The sequence below is a fragment of the Jaculus jaculus genome, chromosome 1, assembly GCF_020740685.1.
Source record: "Jaculus jaculus isolate mJacJac1 chromosome 1, mJacJac1.mat.Y.cur, whole genome shotgun sequence".
NCBI lineage: Eukaryota > Metazoa > Chordata > Mammalia > Rodentia > Dipodidae > Jaculus > Jaculus jaculus.
Genome location: NC_059102.1, coordinates 176,125,902 through 176,145,051, shown reverse-complemented (window position 1 = coordinate 176,145,051; position 19,150 = coordinate 176,125,902). Strand labels below are relative to the sequence as shown.

At 38.8% G+C, this 19,150-nt stretch overlaps 1 protein-coding gene across 1 annotated transcript; it reads right to left on the bottom strand.

The window, feature by feature from the left end:
* Window positions 1-17,580: 17,580 nt before the first annotated feature.
* On the bottom strand, window positions 17,581-18,492 carry LOC123462196 (olfactory receptor 4A5-like). Its single transcript, XM_045154957.1, has one exon. The coding sequence runs from the start codon at window positions 18,490-18,492 to the stop codon at window positions 17,581-17,583; it is 912 nt and encodes a 303-aa protein (XP_045010892.1).
* Window positions 18,493-19,150: the final 658 nt, after the last annotated feature.

Genomic DNA, 19,150 nt, shown 5'->3' with positions numbered 1-19,150 from the left:
AACAAACGTCTCTCTCTCCATGGGAGAGAATTCACACTCAGTACTGAAAACTTAGTCAAAGTCTATAGCTAAGAAGATCAAAGGCCTTGTGGGGAAATTACTATTGTTTTCTGGTAACATGGACATGTTATGCCAAACAAATTACACTCTAAACTTTTTTTTTGCCTGTATACTATGGCTGCTCTCAAATTTGGTTTCTGGGAAGACTCAAAACTCATCAAAGTACTGGGAAGAAGCAACAACAGAGTCCTCAGCTCTTAATGACACATGTCTATCACACCCTGCAATGGCTCAGGGACTATAGAGAAAGCGGTGGTAGAAAGAATATTAAATGCAAAGGATAGACAGGAATGCTTTGGAACTCTTATCTTCTGGACACGAAGTGTTCATTGTAGTCATGATTGCTCAGCAGTTATGGTTTTCAGCACAGCACCTGCATAAATTTGAGCCATCCACAGGTTGCCTTGTGCAATGAACAAGGGCAAAAAAATGACATCAATATATAAGAGGAAATAATAGGAAAGAATAGGAGCTCAGTGGAAGAGGATGATGGATAGGGGGTTAAGGGGAGTGGTGTATGGGGATTAAGTAAATTTTTCAATATTTCTTACTTTCAATCAAAAAGAAATTCTCAAACTGAGAACTATATTACTTAAGTTAAAATTTCAAATATGACTCAGCAGTACATTATCAAAGCTGGTAAAAATTATTGAGCTGCAAGAATTGTATGACTATAACTGTCCAGAATTCAGTTTGAAGACAAAAAAGAAAGACTGTTTATAATGCCTAACAGTACTAGAGAGATGGCTTAGTGGTTAAGGCACTTGCTTGTGAAGCCTAAGGACCCACGTTTGTCTCTCCAGATCCCATGTTAGCCAGACACACAAAGGTGAGGTAAGTGCAAGGTCACACATGCCCACTAGTTGGCACAATAGTCTGGGGTTAAATTGCAGAAGCTGAGGCCCTGACATGCAAATTCACGCTCTCTCTCTGTCTCTCTTTCTCTCTGTCTTTCTAAATAAATAAATAAATAAGTAAAAGAAAATAAAATGCCTGACATACATTTGATTAATATCTAGAAAGAGATAGCTAAGCAGAAACAATATTTGAAGAGAGATTTTTTAAGAATTCTGGAGAACTGATGCCAAACATAAGACATAAGCTCACTGTTTAAGAACAAAGGGCTATGGAATGGAATAGAGAGTTCTAAAAAGAAGAAATACAAATAGATAATAAATAAGTTGTTAATATTTAGCATCATTAGCCATTGTGGAAATTACAATTAAAACTACTTTGAAGCCGGGCGTGGTGGTGCACGCCTTTAATCCCAGCACTCCGAAGGCAGAGGTAGGAGGATCGCCATGAGTTCAAGGCCACCCTGAGACTCCATAGTGAATTCCAGGTCAGTCTGGGCCAGAGTGAGACCCTACCTCGAAAAATAAAAAATAAAAAAAAAAAACTACTTTGAGATTCCATCTTACTCTGACCAGAATGACTATTATGAAATTAAATGAGAATAAATTCTGGTGAGGTTGTGGGGAAAGAGGGACTCTTATTTGCTCTTCTTTTTATGAATGCATAAGGTTTTATTCAAATAATATTTTTAAATGAAAAAGTTATAAAAATGGAAAACAGTTGCTAGGACTTAGTGGTAACATGAACTAGTGCAGACACCATGTAAATCAGTGTAGAGGATTCTCAAGAAACTAAAAATAGAACTACTATGTGACCCAGCCATATGACTCTTTGGCATATGCCCTAAAGGCTTTACACTCTAGACATACTCACTTACTCATCCATGTTCATTGCTGCTTTATATGTAATAGCTAGGAAATGGAATCAGCCTAGATGCCCATAGTCAATGAATGGATAATGAAGATGTGGTAATATACACAATGGATTTTTATTTGGCTATAAAAAATGAAATTTGCAGGAAAATGGATCCGTTTTGAAAATGTTCTATTAAATGAAATAACCCAGCTCAGAGAGACAACTGGATGTACAGATTCTCGCTGATATATTTATCCTATCTTCAGGTTTTTTAGATTTTACATCAGTTGGAGTAAGAGTCAGTAGTAGATGAAGCTAAAAAAAGGTTATAAAGCTGCAGAGGGGAGATTTTAAAAGAAGTAGATAATAGATGTGAAGGTGATGGGATGGAACACTGCAGTGGAGAGTTCTAAGTGGGATAAGAGGAGGAGATAGATGAGGGGAGGTGGTGGGAGGCAAAAATAAAGTTATTATGGATAAGCTGTATGGAAAGTTACTTACTTGTCAGCAAATTTTAAAAGTATATAAATTTTTAAGAGAAAATCTGGGGAGAAGCACCATGTGGTAGATGATAATGCTTTGCCCAGAAGCCAAAGATATTTACTAAAAACAAAACAAACAAACAAAAAAAAAACCAATGCCAGAAATGAGATACCCCCACCGCCAGTGAGTGGTTGGGGAGCAAGGTTTCTGAGTCTTTCAAACAATACAGGCTTTTGGTTGCCTTCCAAAATAGATGCTGTGGTGGTTTGATTCAGGTGTCCCCCATAAACTTAGGTGTTCTGAATGCTAGCTCCCCAGCTGATGGAGATTTGGGAATTAATGCCTCCTGGAGGGAGTGTATTGTTGGGGGCGGGCTTAAGGGCTTTATAGCCAGTTTCCCCATGCCAGTGTTTGGCACACCCTCCTGTTGCTGTGGTCCATCTTCTGTTGGCCAGGGGGTGATGTCCACCCTCTGCTCATGCCATCATTTTCCCCCTGCCAACGTGGAGCTTCCCCTCGAGGCTGTAAGCCAAATAAACCTCTTTTTCCCAGAAGCTGCTCTTGGTTGGGTGATTTCTACCAGCAATGCGACCCAGACTGCAACAGATGCCATGACTCCATTGCAAAAGATACCTCATCTTCCAGGTACAGGGCACTGATACAAAGCTAGAATTGAGCTGAAAGCTTCCTCACTGGTAACTAGCTGTCCTAGTCCTATAAGGTGCTATGTAATCTGTTGAGAAAGAAAAGCCATCAATATTCTTAACCTAAATTAGACCCTGCAAACTGCACAATTGATCATCTGGGCAAGATGCACCCACTGGTGCAATAATGGCATGGCTGTTATGGAAGTAACTAACTGCTCTCTGATTGGTTTTGAGGCTCACTCCGCTTTCACAAACTCATGCCTAGTACTGAAAATCTTGTCAAAAGCCTATGGGTGAGATGCTCATAAGCTGTAAGAGGAAGGCTACTACTGTTGTTTGGCTAACTGGATATATTATGTTCACCAAACTGTTCTCACCTTTGGCTAGAGAAGCTTTTCCTTTCAGGGGGTGGTAACTACTGGGAAGACTCAAAACTTATAAAAGTTCAGAGAAAAAGTGACAGCTGGACTTCCGGCCAAGATGGTGACCGCCTAGCTGCACTGCTAATACCAGGGAAAGAAAGGCAAGAAATTAAGGGTTATCAGGGTCTTCTTGCCAGTGGGAGGACACAGAGTGGGGAAAAACAGTGAATCGAGATCCCCTCTCCGGTGGGTAGTCTACCCCCCCATACAGCCACCATGCCCCACGCCCCAAGCGGCTGTGCTCCAATTGCAGGCCTGCCAGCCCGCTGTGCTGTGCTCTGATCGCACACCTGCGGGGACCTCCACCACTGTGCTCTGTTCGGACACCCATGAGGATCTCCACACCCGTGGGGACCTCCACCGTTGTGCTCTCATTGCATGTGTTGACCGCCATGCTGTTCTCAGTTCACACATCTGCAGGGACCACCACCACTGTGATCAGGCAGCCGCCAGACCCCCCGCTGCTGTGCTCCGATCGCACATCCGCTGGCCAGCCTTCACTGTACCCCGATCCCATGCCCGCAGCACCTGCCTCTACACTACAATTGCACATGCAGTGAGCCCAGTCCCACAGCAAGGGCCACACAAGCCCAGACTGAGTCACTAGTGCCAGCTCAGGTGCCACCCCCTACCTACTTATCAAGGGAACAATCCATCAAGAGGATATTACAATCATAAATCTCTATGCACCAAACACAGGGACACCACAGTTCATAAAAAAAAAAAAAAACCTACATGACAAGAAAACAGAAATAACCATCAACACCATCATAGCTGGAGACTTCAACACACCATTATCAGTAATAGAGAGATCATCCAAACAACAGGGAAGTAAGAGAGCTCAACAAAACAATAGAACACTTAGACCTAACGGACATCTGCAGAAATTTCCATCCCAAATCCACAGACGACACATTCTTCTCAGCAGCCCATGGAACATTCTCTAAAATAGACCATATACTGGGTCAAAAAGACTGCCTCCACATATTTAGGAAAATCGACATAATTCCCTGCATGATATCAGATCACAATGCTATATTGCTAGAAATCAACAATAAAAGACCCACCAAGAATCCTAATGGCACCTGGAAACTGAACAGCACACTCTTAAACAATAAATGGATAGTGGATGAAATAAAAAATGAAATTGCAAAATTCCTGGAATTGAATGACAATGAGAACACATCATACCAAAACTTATGGGACACAATAAAGGCAGTCCTCAGGGGAAAATTCATAGATCTCAATGCCTTCATAAACAAGACAGAAAGATCCCAAATCAATAGCCTAACCATCCACCTAAAGGTTGTGGAAAAACAAGAAAAATCCAACCCAAAGAGCTCCAGAAAGAAATAAATAACTAAAATCAGAGCAGAAATTAATGAATTGGAAACCAAGGAAACAAGTAAAGCAATTGACAAAACAAAGAACTGCTTCTTTGAAAAAATAAACAAGATTGATAAATCTCTGGCCAATTTGATCAAGCAAAAAAAGGTGAGGCTCCAAATTAACAAAATTCAAAATGAAAAAGGAGAGGTCACAACAGACATAAGTGAAATTGGGAGAATCATCAGGACTTATTTCAAAAACCTCTACTCCACAAAACTGGAAAATGTGGAGGAGATGGATAAATTCCTGGACGCCTATCATCTACCAAAGCTAAACTCGGAGAAGATTAATCACCTCAATGAACCCATCACACTCACGGAGATTGAAAAAGTAATAAAAAAACCTCCCCAAAAAGAAGAGTCCAGGACCAGATGGATTCCCAGCTGAATTTTATCAAACCTTCATGGAGGAACTCAAACCAATCTTCCTAAAGCTGTACCACACATATGAAGAACAGGGAAAGCTACCCAACTCCTTCTGTGAAGCTAGTATCACCCTAATCCCAAAACCAGCCAGAGATGCCACTAGAGAAGAAAACTACCGGCCTATTTCCCTAATGAACATGGATGTAAAGATCCTGAACAAAATAGTCACAAACAGAATCCAATAACACATCAAAAGCATTATCCACCTTGACCAAGTAGGATTTATCCCAGGAACACAAGGGTAGTTCAACATATGAAAGTCTGTCAATGTAATACACCACATAAACAAGCTTAAACATAAAAACCACAGGATCATTTCCATAGATGCAGAAAAGGCCTTTGACAAGATACAACATCACTTCATGATCAAAACATTGGAGAGAATCGGCATGGCCAGTTCACATCGTAACATAATAAAGGCAATATACAAAGCTCCAAAGGCCCAAATAGTATTTAATCGAGAGAGACTGCAGGAATTCCCATTAAGATCAGGAATAAGGCAGAGATGTCCTCTCTCACCTCTGCTTTTCAATATAGTTCTGGAAGTCCTAGCTCAAGCAATAACACAGGAGAAGAGGATAAAAGGCATACAATTTGGAAAGGAAGAAGTTACGTTAGCTCTATTCGCTGATGACATGATTGTATATGTAAGAGACCCGAGAGACTCCATCCCTAAACTCCTGAAGGTGATTAACTCCTATAGCAAAGCAGCAGGATACAAAATCATTGCACAAAAATTGGTAGCATTTCTGTATGCAAATGACAAAGATACAGAAAAACAAATAAGGGGCATAGTCCCATTTTCAATAGCAACAAAAAAATAAAATATCTTGGAATAATGTTAACCAAGGAAGTAAAAGAACTATACAATGAAAATATAAAAACTCTCCAAAAAAGAAATTGAGGAGGACTTGAGAAAATGGAAAGACCTCCCATGCTCCTGGATAGGAAGAATTAACATTGTGAACATGACAATCCTACCAAAGGCAATATATAGATTTAACGCAATTCCAATTAAAACCTCTATAGTGTTCTTCAAAGAGATAGAAAAAAAGATCTCAAATTTCATATGGAAAAACAGAAGGCCTCGCATATCCAAACATATCCTCAGCAAAAGAAATACCTCTGGTGGTATCACCATACCTGATCTAAATCTATATTACAAAGCCATAGTAATAAAAACAGCATGGTACTGGCATAAAAACAGGAGTATAGACCAATGGAATAGACTTGAGGACACGGATTTTGGGTCAAGCAACGATAGCTACTTGATATTCGACAAAGGCCCAAACAATATAGGCTGGAAAAAAGATAACATTTTCAAGAAATGGTGCTGGACAAGCTGGATAACCACATGCAGGAAACTAAAACTTGATCCACACATTTCACCATGCACTACACTCAAATCCAAATGGATCAAAGACCTCAACATAAGACCGGAAATCGAATACTACTGGAAGAAAATTTAGGAAGTACTTTCCATGATATAGGAATGGAAAAAGACTTCCTGAACAAAACCCCAGTGGCTCACATTCTTAAACAGTCACTCAACCAATGGGATTATATGAAGCTGAATAGTTTCTTTACAGACAAGTATATAATAAGCAAAGCCAACAGAATATCCACAGAATGGGAGAAAATTTTTGTGGGTTATCCAACTGATAGAGGCCTAATCTCTAGAATCTACAAAGAACTCAAAATTCTAAACAATTAGAAGACAAACACCCCACTCACAAAATGGGGAACAGAGTTGAACAGTCAGTTCACAGAAGAAGATATACAAATTGCAAGCACACACTTAAGAAAATGTTCATCATCCCTAGTCATCAGAGAAATGCAAATTAAAACAACTCTGAGATTCCACCTTACCCCAATAAGGATAGCCAACATCAAAAAATCAAATGAAAATAAATGCTGGCAAGGATGTGGAGAAGAAGGAACACTTATTCACTGTTGGTGGGAATGTTGGATGGTACAACCACTTTGGAAAGCAATATGGAGACTCTTGAAAAAGCTGACTATAGAAATACCAACAGACCCAGTTATTCTCTTACTGGGTATCTACCCTAAAACCTTCAAACCACAGGCCAGAGAGATTTGCTCAACCATGTTTGTAGCAGTTCAATTCGTAATAGCTAAAAGCTGGAATCAACCCAGATGACCATCATTAGAAGAATGGATAACAAAGATGTGGTATATTTACACAAAGGAGTTCTATACAGCAGTAAGAAAAAATGACACAAAGAAATTTGTGGAAAAATGGTTGAACCTGGAACAGATCATTCTCAGCGAACTTACCCAATCACAGAAAAATAATCGACACATACTCTCACTCATCTACAACACCTAACCTGAATCTACCCAAGATACTTTACATACCCAGCAAACATCTCATGGACTAGACACTAGGATGGATGGCGAGGGAGGACAGGGCATTGAAGTGGTGGGAAACACTAATCTGGACCTAAACGGCAATGGTACCATAAAATTCTACTTCCTAAAAGGCATATCAAATGTTTGAATCTTCACTAGACCCTTACAGGAAACACCTGAACCACAAGACACTGGAGAGGGTAGGATCAAGACTAACCTAAGTCTTCTACATCTTCCCTCCCTCCCCCTCCCCCTCCCCTTCTCTCTCTCTCCTCTCTAACACTTGTATATTAGTTATGTATTTCCTCATTTTCTTAGTGGGCACTGACCTATAACCCCCCTCTACCAGCATTGGTCTATCATCCACAATGAACTTTTGAACAGAGAAACCTACAAGGTTTCCTAAAACAATGACAGACTTTTGTCAGAGTACTTGATGACCCACCAAAGGTCGTGGTAAGACCCTATTGCTGAAGACTCCATACGCAGCTGACACGTAAAATGGAATGACATGGCTGGAAGCCTGGAGAGAGTCAGTCCCCAGACAGTCAGCGTGTCTAGTGCCAGAAGGTGCTACATGGGCGACTGGGGGAAATGACCAATATCTGTCCAAGCAACTCAGGGTCTAAACTAAGTAGCAACAAATAAACTGGTGTGATGCCCACACAAGTGCAATAGTGGCACACAGCAATGGTGGGGAACCAACTGCTCTTGATTTGGCTAACTGATCCCCTCAGTGGTACCAGACCCATAGCTGGAGCTGGGAAACAAGTCAAAACCATATCCAAACATAAGTCCACTCTCCACTATCAAGGTACCATCAATCATGTGGTACAAGAGGGTCTACACCTATTAAGCCCTCTATCAAAAAAAAGTAAGTATTATCTCAATTTTCCAGGTGCTAACTTACTCTACATTGGAGAATCTGCTTCTCTTTTTCAGATAGATGCAGATCCTAAGGATAGAGCTGCCCCAACATACCTCAAAATCAGCCCGACTGAAACTAAGGAAAATTGGCTAAACAAGCAAGGGTGCTGTTTTCCTGATGAACTGGATACCAGCACAAAAGGGAAGGAGACCAACACAGAGAAAATCAACTCATACCAAATCAGAGAGCCCCCAACACCTCATCACTGAAGCAGACCAAAAATGAACCCAACATGGCTCAGGGAAACTTTGCGGAAGAGGAGGCGGAAAGAATGTCAGAGCCACATGTTGGACCATGATATGCAGAGACATTTATTGTACCAATAAATGTGGGCTAACTCCACAATGCACAACCCATTTACATCACCAAGGAGGGTCCATTGGGAGGGGCTAGATCATGGATGACCCTAAACAATGGTACCAAACAGCCTGTATTTGCTAAAAAGAAAACTAATAAATTAATTTTAAAAAAAGTGACAGCTGAATTTTCGGCACTGAATGAGACCTCTCTCAAAGACCTAGAAACCATTGCAGAATAGGTGGAATAAAAATGTAAGCTTTAAAGGGTGAAGAGGAATATATATATACATATGGGTTTTTCAAGGTAGAGTATCACTCTAGCTCAGGCTTACCTGACCTAGAATTAACTATGGAGTCTCAGGGTGGCCTGGAACTCATGGCAATCCTCTTATCTCTGCCTCCCAAGTGCTGGGATTAAAGCAGTGTGCCACCACACCTGGCAAAGAGGAGTGATTTGGAACAGTGGCTTGAGAGAAAAATGGTTAGTAAATCCATGACTTCAAAGAAGTTGTCATTACCTTCACAAGACCTGCTTACTACTGAGCTCACCAACATGTTATGGATGATGAAGAGGGGAGGTGGACATCAAAACAGAGGTAAGCGTAGTTGAAAAGAAGGGTTTCAGTGACAATGATTGGGTTTGGGGGAACAAAAGAATGTAATGCCAGTTTATTATCATGAAAATACTTGTGTATAAGTATGAAAACTGTTAAAAACATATTAGTATGTCTTTTATGTTAATTCATGTTTTGACAAATGATGCCAAAATAATCATTTTTATGCCATAATTACAATAATTAATTGCATTAAGTAATTACTTGGTCAATTTAAAAAATTATAAAACTCATATTTAGTAAGTTCTTACATTATACCACATTTGCACATGGATAGATAGAGGTTGAATGATAGATTAAATGATGGCTATTTGATAGATGATTGATAAATAGATAGATGATAGATAAAGTAATATAGTAAATTTCTCTGAATTGGAATATTCACTCCTGAATGAAGGAAGGAGGCAACAGGTCTAGTTTGGAAGAGCTGTTGGTGATTTGACCATATATCCACCATACACTCATATGTTTTGAATACTTAGTCCTTGGCTGTTGGCCATCTGGGTGGCAGAACCTTTCTGGAGGAGGTGTATTTCTGGAAGAAGAGTTTGGGATAGTATAGCCAGCTTCTCCTTGCCACAATTTGTCTCATTCTTCTACTGTTTTTTCCACTTGCTATAGCAGAGGTAATATCTAGATTCTGCTCATGTCATGCTTACCATTGACATATGAAGCTTCCTATCAAGACTGTAAATGAAAATTAAAGCATTCCTCCTATCATCTGTTTTTGTAAGGTACTTTATTCCAACAGTGAAAAGGAAACTTCAAAAGAGCTGAAACTAAAAAGTACACACAACCATTCTCCAAGGCTACAGGAGTAGCAAACAACCGTTGGTGACAGACTCTATGTTCTGAGGCAATTTTCTCTGTATTGAAACATTCCATACACAGGGGAAAAGGAAGTCAGGAGGTCAACAATTCTGTGAGACCTAAAACTAAAAATTTCACAAGGCAACTTTCCAAGTTTATTGGACTAGTAAACAACAATTTAGAGTAAAGCTTTTACCAATGTTGTGTAGCAATTTGCTCTGAAATGAAACAATCTACTGAGGCCAGGAGAAAGGATCAGGAGACTCCGGTAAAGTCTGGGAAAGCTAAAACTGAAGAGTAAACAATGGCTTGTGACAAGACTCTAATGCCAGCTGAGCTGCCTGTAGGTTGAGCAGTCTGCTGGAGACCCTCCAATCAGCCCATCTGTCTATAATTCCATAATGTGTTCCAGAGTTGCAGCTTTTGGGAGTCTTTACCTATGCTAGGATGGGTTTTCAATGAAGTAGCTGACTTTGAGTCATCCATTCTTCCTGTATGCAACCCCTCACCCTCTTCTGTGAGTAACCCCAATAAACTCATTGGTTCACCAAAAGTGATTTTGGTTCAATCATTCTTTGTTCTGCCATCTGTGCCCTATTTGGGGTGAATAGATGTGTGTTTACATCTCCCCAAGTAACAAAGTTTTACTTGACACTTGGTACTTGAATAAGGACATGGCAGAACCACAGATGAGTCTGGGAGGAGCAATTGCATGATCCTATCTATGGGCAGCAAGACATGCAAATGAGGCTCAAGGTTGAATATCCATGGGGAAAATTTAAACACGGCTGTCAGTCCCTGTGGCTGTCAGCCTCAGGTTTCTTGGATGAACCTCCAAACCAGAAACAGTTTATAGGAGAAAAAAAAGGGAATTTATTTGAATCTTATAGATCCAGAGAAAATTCCACAATTTCAAAAGTTGGCCTCCACTTCCACATGTCCAAACAGAGAGAAAAATCACCACTACAAAGCAAACAAGTACATTTAGGACCTACAGGCAAAGCTCAAGCACTTTGCATCTCTTTAGAATGGAATTCCAAGTCCACCCCCACACCTTAGGGCTAGACCCTAGGACCTGCCCAATGACACCAAGTTACAAGCTTGAATAAAATTCCTGAATCATGAATAAATGGAGAGCATCCATTTAAACTACCACACTCCCCATGTGGTGTGTGATAATGTGCTTCTTGTGGTGCAGCAGTGGTTTCATGAGTCCTACTATGCGTAGTAAGTATACAGTTAAGCCTGAGCTATTAGGATGAAGAGTGTCTGTGTAGGGTTTGGCTTATCCAAAGAGGCCATCTTCGTCTAAGTGGTATAGGGTTGCATGCCTGCTTGATGAGTGAGGACACCGTAGGCATACAAGTATGTCATGAAAAGAGTTGATGAACTAGAAAATGCATTGCAGTTTATGAGTATATCACATAAGAGACAAGAGTATGAGTGAGCTTCCACAGAGGCAATATTACTATTGTTATTGCTATCTCCACAGGAAGAAGTTCACGACTGTTACTGTAAACCTAGCCTAAAGCCTATGGCTGGAGATGTCATAGGGAAAGCCACTGCTATTGTGTTGTTGGAGGGATACGACAGCCTTGTCAAACTGCCTGATGAGTTTGAGGTCATCCTGGGCTAGAGTGAGTCCCTGCCTAGTAAGTGAATAAATGAATGAATAAATACATAACTAATAATAACTTAAACATCTTACCTGAAGGTGTTGGAAAACAAAAATAATTCAAATTCAAAAGTACCAGATAGTATGCACAAAAATTCTCAAAAAAAAAAACTCTTGCAAACTGAATGCAAGAATGCATCAAAACTATCATCCACCTAGATCAGTTTGTTTTATCCCAGGGATGGTTTAACATAAGGAAATGAATAAACATAATACAGCATATAAATAGACTTAAAGACAAGAATCACATGTTCATTTCAGACTATCTTTTTTTGTTTGTTTTTTCCGAGCTAGGGTTTCATTCTAGCTCAGGCTGACCTAGAATTCAGTATGTAGTCTCAGGGTGGGCTCGAACTCACAGCGATCCTCCTACCTGTGCCTCATGAGTGCAGAGATTAAAGCGTGCACCACCATGCCCAGAAATCATTTCAATACATGCAGAAAGGCCTTTGAAAAAGTACATTATTTCATGATTATAAAGTACTGGAGGGGGGACTGAAAAGATGGCTTAGCAGTTAAGTGCTTGCCTGTGAAGCCTAAGGACCCTGGTTTGAGGCTCGATTCCCCAGGACCCACATAAGCCAGATGCACAAGGTGGCACATGCATCTGGAGTACATTTTCAGTAGCTGGAAGCCCTGGCATGCCCATTGTCTCCCCTCTCTCTCTGTCTTGCTCTCTCTCTGCCTCTTTTTCTCTCTATCTGTCTGTTGTTCTCAAATAAATAAATAAAATTTTTAAAAACATACTGGAGGGACTAAGGATAAAGTGTTTGTATCTCAACATAATTAAGGAATATTTAGAATCATGAACTTATATGCACCAAACACAGGTACAAAAAATTGTATAAACCAGACTCTACTAGACAAATTTACTAAACAATAAATCAGAATAAAATCCCAATACCTTAATTGTAGGAAACTTTAATACCCCATTATCATCAATAGACAGATTATATATATACATATTATATATAATATAGATATTATAAATATCTATATATATTATATGAAAACACAGCATACAAAACTGATGGGACACAATGAAGACAGTCTTAAGAAGGAAGTTAATAGCATGAAGTGCTTACATTACATTATACACACACACACACACACACACACACACACACATATATATATATATGATCTCAGAACTAAAATCCATATAATTCTAAATGGGGAAAATTTTGAAGCATTCCCACTCAAGATGGGGTACTCTCACTCTCACCACTGCTTTGCTTTACAGCATAGTATTTTCAGTCATAGTTCAAGTAATAAGGCAAGAGAAAGAAAAAGAACACAAATTGGGAAGAAGTCAAAACAGCAATATACAGATTGGATGAAATTTATAGCACCATTTTTCTAAATAATTTAAATGTTAAATTCATACCGAAGCATAAAAGACCTTAGATAGCCAATTTTCTTTTTTTTTTTTTTTTAGCAAAAAGAGTACTGCTAGGGATATCACCATAACTGATTTCAATATATACTACAAAGCCATACTAACAAAAACAACATGGTACTTGTACAAAAACAAACATAGATCAATACAAATGGAACATAAGTTCCAGGTGTAAGTGCATCTAACCACGTGGTTTGTTTTACAAAGAGTGGAAAAACACATTTTGAGAACACAGATTTTTCAACAAATCATGCTGGGACATCTACATTTAGAAGAATGAATCTAGACCCCAGACTATAAATACGCTCATAAAACCACTACATATAGATCCAAGACTTCATTATATGAACTCAAGCCCTAAAATTACCAAAGGAAAAGGAAAGGAAAACAGATCAAGATATAGACATAGGGAAGGACTTTCTGAAAAGGACTCCAGAAGCCCAAGAAATAAGGAGAACAATCAACAACTGGGATCTCATGACAAAAAACTATTGTACAGCTAAGGAAACCATCACCAGTGTCAAGAGACAACCTACATAAGGGGGAAAAATATTAGCCAACTCTATATCTAACATTAAATTAGTATCTAGAATTTATAAAGCATTTAAAAACATCAAGAGCCAGGTATGGTGGTGCACACCTTTAATGCCAGCACTTTGGAGACAGAGGTAGGAGGATTGCTTTGAGTTCAAGGCCACCCTGAGAATCCATAGTGAATTCCAGGTGAGTATGGGCTAGAATAAGTCCCTACCTACAAAAGAAAAGAAAAAAAGAAAACAATCCCATTAAAAGTATGTGATAAAACTAAATAAAAAGCTATCAATAGAAGGAATACAAATGACCAATGAATATTTTAAAATGGTCATTTATTTTCCATAAAGAAAACAAAACCTAAAACTACTTTAAGATTATATATCATCCAGGTGAGAATGTCTGTCATAAAAAAAAAAAATCAAATGAAAAAATGCTGGCAAGATGTGATGAAAGAGAAACCCTGATTCACTTTGGGTAGTGGTATAAATTCTTATAGCCACTATGGAAATCACTACAGAAATTCCTCCAAAACCTAAATATACATATACCACATGACACAGCTATACCACTTCCAGGCACATGCTTTACCTGCTCAGTCATGTTTAATGATGCTGTATTCATAATAGCTAGGAAACAAAAATCGACCTAGATGCTCATCAAAAGATGCATGAACAATGGCAATGTGGTAAATGGACATAATAGTTTTATTCAGGAGTAAATAAAAATGAAATTATGAAATTTTCAAGAGAGTGTGTGGATTTGGAAAAGATTATATCAAGTCAGGTAATTCAGGCTCAGGAACATAAATGCTGTGTGTTCTCTCTCATATATATATCCTAGCTTAGAATTTTTTAGAACTATGCATAAGATGAGATAAGAGTCAATAGCATTATAATGAAGTGAAGTAACCCATCCCAGAAAACCAACTGTCCCATGTTCTCTCTCATATGTGGCTCCTCACAACAAATGTATAGACTTGTGCATGAGCTAGAACCAAAAATCAGTATCAGAGGCCAGTAAGCTAAAAAAAAAGGCGATGAGGGAGGAAGGAGAGGGAAGGACTTAAGGGGATGGTATTGTATATATGTAAGTAGAAGAACAGATTACAGGGAGGGGAAAGGACTAAGTGAGGTCAGGGGAAGAGATTGTGTAAAACAAGGGTGAGGGAAAGGTCAATCAAAATTCAAGGTATTCTGAATAAAGACATACTACTTTTTTGAACAATGACACATCCAGAATCCATAGATTGTTACTAGAAAATTTTCAATGCCAGGGAGTTTTGCCCAGGGAGGTCCCTGTTGCCTCCAGAACATTATAGGCTATTGCCAAGGCCCTTGGTTTCCCATGAGAAAGAGATGGTAAGATCTTATTGCTGAAGACTTCACATGCCTAAGCAGCAAAGTCACTGAGAAATCAAGCTGGTGCTGAGCAAAAAAATCTCCCTGCAGACAAGCCAACTGAAAGCTGGAAAAAGCTACACTGTATGCACCCTTATGGGAGACAGAAGTCATCAGAAGTGAAAACAGTGAACACTGGAAGCTCAAGTTTGGCCAAACAGGCCAAATGACCAAACGAGTGCAATAGTGCTGTCTGCTCTGGGGGAAACCAACTGCTCTCTAATTGGACTGAAGGTCCACTCTATGGGAGGGAATACATGCCTGGTACTGAAAACCTAATCAAAAGCCTATGGCAGAGGAGGTCATGAGCCTTGGGAATATAAAGCCTGACCTTGTGTGGATAAATGCATATATTATTCTCACCAAATTGCCCTGAAAGCACTACATTTAATGTTTATATTCATGTATTTATACTACTCTCATTTCTGGTTAAAGAAACTTCTCTTTTCAGATGGCAATGACCACTGGGATGACTCAAAAGTCAAGATAGTGCTGGGAAAAAGGGATGGAGGAGTGTACAGCACTGAAACATCTCACACCCTCCAAGGCTCAGGGTCTATTGTGGAAGAGGCAGTGGAAAGAATGTAACAACCAAGGGAAGGATAACACTCCTTACATACAACTGTCTGGACAGAAATTGGTCTCAATATCCATGACCTCACAGTGCTTAGCAATAGATGTAGAAGACACTCATAATAAGAGAAAAAGACAATGACATCAAAATAAAAGAGAGACTAATGGAGAGAGGGAGGGGATATGATGGAGAGCAGAGTTATGAAGGGAAAAGTGGGGGAGGGGAGGGAAATATCATGGTTTGTTTTCTTTAAGTATAGAAGATGTATGTGTATATATATATATATATATATATATATACACATACATATATACATATATATATATATGTATATATATGCTGACATATACTGTATATACTTGCTACTTTGTAGCAATTCACCTACATCTTCAAGTTCCAGTTCCCACCCCAGTTCTTGTCATCACTCTTTTATTTATCTGTTGATAGGAACCTAGGCAGATGCCAAAATACTGTAAATGAATTAGCTTGAGCATATAGGTATTACTTTGGTATGCTGCCTTTATTTTCATTAGATATATATCTAATACTGGGATTCCTGGCTCATATAGTACTACTGTTTCTAATTGTTTGAGGTAAATTCATGCTGTTTAGAATAATGAATGGCTCAGCCAATTTTCTTCTCCACCAAAAGCAGATGAGAGCTACCCCTGTTTTTTTTTTTTTTTTTTTGCATCTTCAACAGCATTGGTGATTTGTCTTTCTTAAAGTAGCCATTTTAACTGAGATGGAATGGTATCTCACTGTAGATTTTATTTTAATTTCTCTGATAATTTCTAATGTTGAGAATTTGTCAAGTATTTGGCCTTTTCTCTAGTATAGTCTGCAGTGGTTTGTGGTTTCCACTATAGATTTCTATCACCTCTTTTGTAAAGTTTATCCTTTGGTACTTTGGTGCTGATGTTGAATATAGTTAGTATAAAATGAACATACTTAGTATTAATTTGAATTATTTTTTCAACTAATATGATATTTCTGTATAGAATCTTACTGAATTTTGGATATTTGTTTCCTATTCTGCAACTTTACTAAATTCCCTTATCTATTCTAAAAGATTTTTGATGGAGTCTTTAAGTTTGACTACATCATCAGCTGACAATGATGTTTTGACCTGCCTTTCCAATTTGGAATGAAAGACATGGGACAGTGAGTACAAAGACAAGGAATCAGAGAAGTTGACTATAGAATAAAAGGTATTATGGACTATGGAATAAAAGGGATGGATTGTGTACTATGAAGAGCATACATTATTTAAAGTGAATGAATTTTATTTTAAAAACATCAAAATATATATTTTAATACTACATATTCCCACAGTTAAACTATTTAGCTATAATTGGAATAAAGTTTGAGTAAGGAGACAGGAATAATATCAGGGACGTACACAAGAATATTATTAATGCATATTACATTGGATAGCATAAAATTACAACATTATTGAAATAATAGAACCTATAAGGTACACTCTTTAGCTTGAAAAGTAAACTTATTATAGATTAGATCTCTTTGTATTCTGTAACTAATGGCACATAACTATAGGTGATCAAAGTACACTGCATTTGGGTGATGCTGAATATGTTTTAGCTAGTCTTACCACAAATCCAAAAATTATGAGTAAATATGTGAGATGAATATGTTAATTTGTTCATGTTAGAAACCTCATTAATTGATCCTTGTATTGAGATATGATGTATACTTGTCGACAGATTTGCATATAAAAAATCATACCAGAAGAATCCACTGGGTAGATGGCATTATCCTTTGTGAGAAGTGATTGGTCATTGTTGATGTACGTTACTAACATGTTCACTGAGGAAGCATTATTACATTTTCCACCAGAGCTTTTCCATAGAATTTTTCATCTCTGAATTTCTTAAGGTGTATATTAAAGGATTCAACATGGGAGTGACAACTGTATAAAAAACAGTAATGGATTTATCAATAGGAAAGTTGGAAACAGGCCTAGCATACATGAAAATACAAGGAACAAAAAAGAGGACAACCACCGTGACATGAGAGCTGCAGGTAGACAGGGCTTTGCGCCTCCCTTCCAGGCTATGTGTCTTAAGAGAGTTTAGAATGACTCCATATGAAGCCAGAAGAATTATGAAGACCACTATACACATGGCTCCACCATTGGCAATGACAGTGATGCCAATGAAGTAGGTGTCAGTGCATGCAAGTTCTAATAAAGGAGACATGTCACACATGAAATGATCAATGACATTAGGGCCACAGAAAGGAAGGTTATACACAAAGAGAATTTGAACCAGAGAGTGTGTGAAACCCCCAGCCCAGGCAACCACCAACAGGTGAATACAAACCCTTTGATTCATGATGCTCAAATAATGAAGTGGTTTACAGATTGCTATATAGCGATCATAGGCCATTGCCACAAGAATAACAATCTCAGTACCACCAAATAAGTGCTCTATGAAGAGCTGGCTCATGCAACCTGTGAAGGAGATAGTCTTTTTATCAACAAGTAAGTCTATAATCAACTTGGGTGAGATGGAAGTGGAATAAACAGTATCCAGGAGTGACAAGCAGGCAAGGAAGAAGTACATTGGGGAGCCCAAGGAAGGGCTGGCAATAACTGTCACTACAATGAGTAGGTTGCCCACAATTGTCACAATGTACATGAGTAAGAACATGACAAACAGTGCTTTCTGCCCAACAGGATCCTGAGTGAGGCCTAGGAGGACAAATTCTGTGACATTGCTTCCCTGGCCCATTGACTTGTTTATAAAGCTAGTTTCATGGGTGAGAGCTCAGGACAATAGGACCTCCTGCACAAAGTTGTGAACAGAGCCACGGGTCCATTCTGACGTGGAGGACATCTTCACCATTATCTTTTACAGTAGCCAACCTGCAGTAGAAGTTTAGAAGTATTTCTGAGTTCCTTTCTCCTTCTGTTGATGATTCTACTTCCCCTCAAATGATTTTGTTGATCTTTCAATAGCAGTGTTGAGGATATTGCAACGGTCTCTTGGCTCTTTCCTTCATGGAGGAATGCCTTCAACAAACAAAATAGTTTGAGCAGAAGCATTTAGCAAAGCCACATAAGCAAAAATAAAAGAAGTCAGCATTCCAAAGAGAAATGGGAGTGGGCTGCCCCAAGATGGATACCAGAATAGTGGTGTCCCACTTATTTTAATTTTTATGAATATTTTTGAAGTATAATGACCCTTTATTTATCCCAAATCATGGTGTACCAGACCTACCCTTTAGGTATTTACTCCCATGATCTCCACACTCTGAGTGATATTATAGTAAGGTCATGTCCTGTGAGGATTCAAACCCTTCATCCATGTCCATGTGTGGGTGAATAACCTGGTATCTTAGTTTCTGATACAGTTGAAACAACGTAACTTGCTGCTTCAAACACAAAGG

Excerpts from the sequence above, each read along its gene's own strand:
- LOC123462196 (XM_045154957.1), bottom strand. The coding sequence starts at position 18,492 with ATGGGCCAGGGAAGCAATGTCACAGAATTTGTCCTCCTAGGCCTCACT.